This window comes from Poecilia reticulata, linkage group LG7 (genome assembly GCF_000633615.1).
Source record: "Poecilia reticulata strain Guanapo linkage group LG7, Guppy_female_1.0+MT, whole genome shotgun sequence".
NCBI classification, from domain to species: domain Eukaryota; kingdom Metazoa; phylum Chordata; class Actinopteri; order Cyprinodontiformes; family Poeciliidae; genus Poecilia; species Poecilia reticulata.
Window position 1 is genome coordinate 25,221,753 of NC_024337.1, and position 8,660 is coordinate 25,230,412.

General features: G+C 38.0%; 1 protein-coding gene across 1 annotated transcript in view; it reads right to left on the reverse strand.

Moving 5' to 3' along the window:
• The window catches only part of cacna2d3a (calcium channel, voltage-dependent, alpha 2/delta subunit 3a), a 112,758-nt gene that overhangs the window by 30,901 nt on the left and 73,197 nt on the right, over positions 1-8,660 (reverse strand). The window contains exons 16-25 of the mRNA XM_008414695.2: positions 7,978-8,061; positions 7,804-7,875; positions 7,153-7,214; positions 7,002-7,069; positions 5,557-5,602; positions 5,002-5,099; positions 4,785-4,878; positions 4,552-4,647; positions 3,692-3,813; positions 2,949-3,026 (exon numbers count right to left, since the gene is read on the reverse strand). Coding sequence (XP_008412917.1) covers positions 2,949-3,026; positions 3,692-3,813; positions 4,552-4,647; positions 4,785-4,878; positions 5,002-5,099; positions 5,557-5,602; positions 7,002-7,069; positions 7,153-7,214; positions 7,804-7,875; positions 7,978-8,061 — 820 coding nt within the window. The remainder of the gene's footprint in view (positions 1-2,948; positions 3,027-3,691; positions 3,814-4,551; positions 4,648-4,784; positions 4,879-5,001; positions 5,100-5,556; positions 5,603-7,001; positions 7,070-7,152; positions 7,215-7,803; positions 7,876-7,977; positions 8,062-8,660) is intronic.

The window sequence follows — 8,660 nt, forward strand, 5'->3', positions numbered from 1 at the left end:
ATCTGTAATGTTACGTCTGTGTGCAGTACTGACAATGGTGTAGAGGAGAAAGACGACGAGCTGAATGAGGATGATGAAGAGGACAACAACAGTGTGGTGGTGGGTAAGTAGAGGAAGAAAAAGAAGTCGGGAGGGTCCAGCAAGTAAAAAGAAACGCAAAAGGTCAGAAACTCATGCCGATACTCAAGTGTTCAGCCGCCCCTCTCAAATGATGACATTCCTTCTCCATCAGAACTACTCAAATTCTATTTTGACCCGGCTGCCATAAAGACTATCTGTGCAAATACCAACAAAAATGCAGCAAAAGATTTAGCTGCTGGAAAAAAATTTATTTGGACTGATGTCACAGCTGATGAAATGTATGCGTATATTGGGCTTACGCTGTACATGGGACTGATAAAACTACCACAAATGAAAGATTTTTGGAGAACCACCACTGCATTTCGGGTTTCTTATCCAGGGACAGTAATGCCCAGAGATCGTTTCCTCAATATCCACATGAGTGACCCAAAGGATGATGCAGAGAATGACAAAAAAAAGGGACACCTGAATATGACCCTCTGCACAGACTGCGCCCCCTGTACGACAGTTTGAAGGTTGCCTGCAAAGCRGTGTACCACCCCCAGAAAAATCTTAGTGTGGATGAAAGAATGGTAGCCACTAAAGACAAGATTGGGCTAAAACAATACATCAAAAATAAGCCGACAAAGTGGGGGATCAAACTTTTTGTGTTGTCCGACACCACGGGCTACACTACAGACTTTCAGATTTATACTGGAAGGTCCACTCAAAAAACTGGAAAGGGGCTGTCCTTTGACGCTGTGATGTCACTCATCAACAAAGACTATCTTGGATCTGGATATCACATATACTGTGATAACTTCTACACCAGCCCAGCACTGTTTTGCCACCTTCACAAGCTTGGGTTTGGAGCATGTGGGACGTACAGAAGTTCAAGAGTTGGTGTCCCAAAGACGAACAAGAATGCTCTGACCAAAAGTCACCATGAGGGTCTATCAGATGGCTCAGAGAGGGACCTCTCATTTTTATCAAGTAGATGGACACGAGGGAGGTCAGCGTGTGTTCCACCATGCACACGGCCTTCAAAGGAGACGCAGTCAGACGAGTGGGAAAGGCTGGAGGACAGCATCAAGTCTTGTATGTTCCAGTGTCATCAGCTGTGAAGGATTACAACCGGTTCATGGGGGGAGTGGACTTATCTGACCAGTCGATTGGCTCCTACACTTTATGGCGGAAGTGCAAAAAATGGTACAACACTGTCCTGCACCATTTCATAGATACCGCTATCTGATTCACAAAAAGATGTGTGCACAGCTGGAGCAGCAGCCTCTGACACATCAGGCCTTCCAGGAGCAACTGACAACAGGGCTTTGTGGAGAAGAGCCACAAGCAGCTCCGACTACCAGCTATCGGCACCTGCCTGTTGCAATTTTTGAGGGGGTATCCGTTGAAGAAAAGGCAACAAAGGGGTGGAGAAAGTGCAAGCTTTGTGGAAAATCCACTCCGTTCATGTGTGAAACTTCCTCTCTGTGTTATTGTGGACAGGAACTGCCACAAGGACTTCCACAGCTCCAGAAGGAATGCTACAACATCAAATCCTTGCTATCATGAGATTTTGTCATGTGGACAGACAGCAATAATGCAAGTAATTTTTATTGTGATTTATGCAAACAATGAACAATATACAGTGACCGACACATGTTAATTTCAATGTTTGTATTTTACTGTTGATGCACAATGTGCAATGTGTCTTGGGCACTTCTTTATTCTGATTGCACTGATAAAAGGATTTCTTTTTTTCCCCCCGTTTTTTTGTTTTTAGAAAATTGGCTGTAACTTTGAAACTAAGTTTTGAAAAAACTCCAAATAAATTGTGTTTGGTTTAGAAGGCTTGTGTGCAACTTTTGTATTGACAAGTTTGCAAAATAAATTTAGAAAACTTTTCATATTTACAAAAATATGTCAAAAAATTATAAAATGTATGGAATTCCTGTGATTGTTTTGCACATTTAAGCATTTTAATCAGTTATTATTGATTAATGGCATACAAACCTGGAAAATAGGGATTATAAGGATTTTATTGATGTAAAGAACATTGGAATGCTCCTAATAATGACTCTGCAGCATCCAAAAATGTAAAAAGATACTCATGCAGACCTTTATAATGGTAGTCCTAAAAGGGTTTTAAAAAACAACTTTATGCTGTTTTGTTATTGATATGGATAGTGTATCTTTAGAAATTCCTTTTTTTTGTCTTGCGAGTTACTGAGTGACTCCAGTCTGATTTTTTTTTTTTTTGCTCTAAGCCTCAGTTTCTATTACTTATAAGTGAGATTTTATAAAAGTGAACTACAACTGGTGCACAAAATGTATTTCAGAGACGAATGGACATTCACTTAAATATAATTTTGGGTGTATCCATGGCATTTCAGACATATCTCAACATTTTGTTGCCTACAGAAAATTCAAAGAAATCACTAAAGGCCCAAAACTGATATGATACTCAGACAAGAGATGAATCACTATAAACCTATGTGAATCTCTAACTCTAATCATAGTTACTCAGTTGGCATTCTGAGTCAACTTGTGGCTGGCATACAAGATTAACACAAACACCAGATATACATATTTTACATATAAAACATTTAGATATTTTATGCATGTTGGTACATACTTTTGTGTGCTACTGTGCTATGTACTGTGCAGTGCACTACAACGGATGCAATTGGACACATGAAAACACACAGAGAGCCAGAACATGTGGGCTGCAAGTGTTTCAGAGGAAAATAAGCAGGGGGGAGGACAACTGTAGAGCAGGAATATAAAGCACAGCAGTGTGAGGAAGAGAATACCGCAGTCTCTGTCAGTGTTGAAGAGTGTTTGTGTAAGAGAGACAGAGAGAAAGAAGCACTTGAATTTCCACTTACCAGCAGCTATGGGGGATTTCCTCTCATCCAGAAGCTGAATGGCAGTACTGGCCAATACAACACTCCTGTTTTCTGAACCTAAACCACACACAAGAGGAACAGATATCAGAACAGAAAAAAAGAAAACTGATTGACTAGACGGTGATTGGAGAGCCATAAATTTAACATAAATATATATCAGATTGTCGTTGCTTCAGCTACCACATTCCTTGGAGGAAGGGTGCATCTAAGGCAAAGTCAGGCAAGTAAATAAGAGGCTTTCAGATCACTTGTAATAGCTGGCACTAATGGAAAGCTTGAGGCTGAGAACATGTTCTTCCTTTGGCGGACACAATTTTGTTTTAGCAAAACTGTTAAACTGAATATGCGTGAGATGTTTGCGTATTAGTACATCCATTTATAAAACTGTGGATTCTGGGCTATTCTCTACGGAAAGAAGCGAGCCTCTCCCTAGCATATCTTATTTCAGCCATCAGCAATCAGTCTGGTCCAAATGCAAACAGAGCAGAATTAATAAAAGAGGAAAGGCAAACACAGATAAAAGCCAGAGAAAATAATTAAATCAGGATAAACATGTAAAAAAAAAAAAAAAATCACAGAGAAATGCCAAAGTTAGTGTTGTGTGATGAGTTGTCAAACACATAATGTGACCAAAACTAATTTAAATCTGGCTAGGCCAATATCCCCTTTAATACTTTAATTGAAAAAATAATAATCAAACAAGAAACAAATGCACAGCTAACCTGAGTTGAAAGGCAGAGAATAAATAAAGGTGCCAGGAACTTGTTCTGCTGCTCTCTTGTACCATAGAGGAAAGTGATCAGCATTAAACACTCCCTCTTTGTCTTCAGCTGTCAGGAAGTCTCTTGATGCAAACAAGAAACATATGATATCAATAACGAAGAAACAAGCTAGTAAGACTAATTAGATTTGAAATCATAAATAAAAGCAATCAATATAATGTCTTGATCAGAACTTTATAAAAAAAAAGGTAATTTGGGATTTTAGTGATGTATCTTAGTTGTATGATTTTGTAGGTGGAATAACAAACTTGAGTTGTGTTTAATGTTTTTTTTATTTCTTTTTTACTTACCTCATTCCTCTCCAAAGTTGTTTTGAAGTATAATTCCCTGTACTATTAGAACACTAGAATCATGTCAAGTTTCAACCATATGATCAAAATGGGCTCTCTAAGATGAAATCAAATTAGCTACGATGTCCTTGGACAACCCATGTAACACTAAGGACAATGTCTATCACTAACTGGGAGATTATGGGAAATGGAGAAAAAATATTTACTTGTGTAACTCCATCTCAAATTTGCTGCAATACGGTTGAACTTAAGAACCATTGAGGTTTTCCAGGTAAACAATGATCCTGAATACACACTAAAGCCAGCTTGGAAATGGATAAGGTTTTGGAATGACTGTATTCTTATTGATGCAAATCATTGAATGTGTGTCACATCTGTTTCAACTCCAAAAAAGAATGGTTCAAACGCAACATCATAAGCCCACAATTAGTCCCACATCTGCACTCTTGTGGAGTGCCTGCACAAATCTGACCATAACACATTTAAAGTAGTCATATACAGATCACTTACAGGTTTGTGAGTTCATCAGGCACCACAAATAGATTAATTCTGGACAGCCCTGTCCTTGTGCCAAGATAGGCAATCTCCACACCTTTGTCCGAGTTTCTGTATAGTGAGACAAGTTTATAAACTGAACTGCCTTTGTGGGCAGCTGAGTTGTTGGCATCAGAAAAATAACACAGGCTGTTGAATCTCACAAATATTGCCTAATAACAGTGAAATCAGTGGAATGGGTGACTTACTCTGACTTATTGAGCACAAGACTGGTCCAGTAGGCTTCAAGTGGAGCGGTCACAACCGCATCAAAGAGAACTTCCTGGATAAGTTCCTTGTCACCTGACAGGACAAAGGCAAATAGAGCACAGTTTTACAAAAAAAAAGGGGGGGTTATTTGTTACAAGTAAATACAAATAACGTAAGCTGATCCAGTTAAAGAAAAAGCACTAAAATGTAACTTACAATGCAAACGGGGTTCCTGCCCACTGAGATACATTTTTATTGCTTCTATTTGAGACAAGTAGCGATGCTTGGGGTGCTCGTCTGTGTTGCAGTATGTCCTATAGCATAACAAGAGCAGAAAACGAAAAGACAAAACAACAAACATAAGTTTTATAGTTGTAACTGACTCAAGATCAGCTTCATTTTAAAATGACTCATTTAATGATCTGTTGGTTGAGTATCTACTTGTAATTGTTTTTCAATAGAGGTGAGATTTTCCTTCTGCTCTTAGGTAGCTTTGGATTACAAATAATCCAAAACCATATATTAAAGAAAAAAAAAAATTGCTTTGCTTTCGATCTACAAGGATTAGTTTGAAAAGCATTAACTGTAATCCCTTCTGACGACCACAAATCACAGAAATAACCCAAGAATCTGCCAAAAGTCCTAGAAATGCAAAAGCAACCAAGACATTTTATTTTCTTAAATATGTTTCAATTCATACTTTAGATGTATATATACAGTTTAAACAGAATAAGGATGGAGAATGACATTTTATTTGTGTTATTTTCTCACCATTCGTCAGCCAGTGCAACATCAGGATGCTCCAAGTCATGAAGTCCTAAAAAAGAATGATAATATAATGTCTCAAAGTGACCGTCTTAATAAAAGTGACAGGCTTCTATATTTAAAATGCAGATTAACTTAAACAAAGAGAATGTTTGAAAAATGTCCTTTTTGAACGAACATGACAGGTTTGATTAGACCAGGAAGAGCCAAGTCATGCTCAGAGAGCCCTGCATGACAGACATGTTTAGAGAAACACTTGGAGACAGAAGCCTACAGACACAGGCACTGCCCCATGAATATTAAAGTCCATGAAGCTGGACATGAACATATACAGAAAACACTGACAAGTGCAGACACACACCATCAAGCCAGACAAGGATATGAACAGAAAACCACGTAATTATACAGGCAGAAACTGGGACATTGAAAAGGTAAAGGGTAAAGGTTTTGAGTAATTTTTTATTTCTATGTTGTTTTTTCGAGCGGGATTGTCTTCCTGAGCAATCTCGCTCGAAAAAAAAATCTTGCTTCCAGGATAGTCTTGGCTTTCTCTCCTTGACTCAGATCGTCTCTGGTAGATTTTCTACCGGGTCAATCAGCGAACAGAAGTAGAAGTTGTGAACGATGAGGTTGATTGTAGTTTTAACAATGGCAGTGGAGGAAATGTTGACCACACTTCCAAATATTGAATTAGCATTAGCGGTCTAATGTGCTCAGTTACGGAAGAATGCTACACAGAGGTAGTGGTTCAATTTTACCAGCAGAATATTAATAATTATAGAATAATTTCACCTGGCTAGCTCGTAATAAATAGAAAATTCATGACAGACATAACCCTGTTTATATTACATCTCTTTATGCTTAAAATAAATTGAATAATTGATTTTATGTACAATAAATATGATAGTATAACCAAAAACGTGTTATGCCTATTTTTTTCCAACTTAATCAAATTTATATCAACAAACTATATTTCCAAACCTGCTTTGACCATGTTTAATTATAACAAGCCTTGAATAAAAAAAAAAAAAAAAGCCATCTGTCCAGTTAAGATTCCTTAACAGAAATTGAAATTTATTGCAAAAACACAAGGAATTAACCCCTATTTGTGCCTCAAAGCATATGTTCATAACCTTATTTATGGATCAATTTTTGTTGACATCTCCAAGTGTGTGGAAAACATGCCTTGTCACAGATACTACATGTGTATTTTATGATAAATCAGCCAATTAGAAATAGTTCATGTAGTATTTAACAGTTATTTCTCTTGCTGTTTAAATGACTGATGGGGCAAAAGTATTATTCCAAAATTTGAAAGCTATCAACACTGGAGCAGACACTGACACAGAAAAAAAGGAGGAAGAGATGTTGAGGAATCAATAAAAATTGCAGAAAAAACTATGAGAACAAATGAAGGTGAAACCAATGGCGACAAGATGAAGATTTTCTACCTTCTTCCACAGTGACATTGCCTCTGAAGAAATATTTCCCATGCCCTCTGGAAAGAGCAACTCCTAGACTAAAATTGAAATAGATACATTTCAACAACAACAATGGTAAAAAAACCATCTTTCATCAAATAAAAGTATAAATCCTTCTTACCTGAAAGGAGTGCCTTTAATATCTGTGTAGTAGTAATCGTTGTGTAAAACCAGCACACGTTTCTGAAATCAAAAGATTAAAGATGATTTAGCAAATATTTAGTTGACCAACATCTGCTATCTGATGGGATTCGTTACAGTCTAGCTCCATCTAGTGGTGCCTTGATTGCAGGGTTGTGGTTGGGACTGCTGGCCTGCTAAGCTCTTGCCGATGTGCGTTTCTACTGTGTACTTTGACAATTGCGAATTTGGATGTGTGAATTCTTAATGATTGGACTAATGTATAAAGCAGTCTAAGCTTTAAAAATACTAAATACCTACACACTCTGACACCAACAACACACATACACCTGAATACCACTCTACATCAGAGACAGGCGAGTAGTGAAACTGAATCATCGGGAGGCTGCAGCCCCCTGCATTCAGCAACATGTGCTTGGTGGAGATAAGAGGCTCACACACAGACGCACACCGGCGTATGCAGAGCAAATCAAATCGGAAACAAAATCCCTAAGTCATGGCAGTGCATCACTGTGCCAGGTTTAACAACCCCCTTGGCAGAGTGGATTCTCACTGTCGGGTTGTTTTGCTCTTACCCCTTTTTCTAAGCAAATAACAAGTGCTAGTGTCTTCTAAATTTTGGACAGCTTACCCCCTTGTCCACACTCTTTGTCACCTCCATGGAGAAGGTCCCAGTCTTCCTGTTGACCATGGCATTTCTCAACTAGAAATACACAAAAAGCAGACACAGAAAAGCCTTGTAGATCTTCAGATATTCAGAACAGCACTGTGGCGAGGGCTTAATGTGGATTTGCTGGTGTCTGACCGTGTCATCCTTATCCTCCCATTCCACTTCAGACAGATCCACACTGCTGTAGTTCGGCTTCCTTCGCTTTTTGCCATCGCCATACTGGACAGACATGCCCAAGAGAACACAAATTCACCCAAACATGAAAATAAGCATTAGACTGTAAGTTCAATATAATCATAATAAACTTTTAACTCAATACTCATATGCCAACATAAATAAAATGCTAGTAAACACCATGAATGCATAAGATAAATTTGCATGTTTCCAAATTTTCACTTATTCAATTAGTGATTAAATATGTTGCACCTCAGAACTTTGTCTTTTCAACCGTTTGAACTGAGTTTTCTTTAAGTAGTAGCATTTCTCGTGGTAAGGAATAGAATATCTGAGCCACACACATGAAGATACATGCTTTTACACTGGTAATGATAAAACAATGCAAACAGTGCAGATGTGGTGGTGAATCTGACAATACCTTTAATTGCTAAAAAGATCAGGTCACAGATTTGACAAATAATTTTTCAAGGAACGTCATATTGTCATTTCACCAAAGAGCTATGCCTTACCCATATGAGCAATGGCTTGGCTTTGTAAAATCCAGTGAATAATCACTTCAGTTGCATATCTCAGGTAAGCCACTTTCACCAAAATAGGTGTGTATTTAATTTTTTACACACAAACACACACACTCAAAAAAA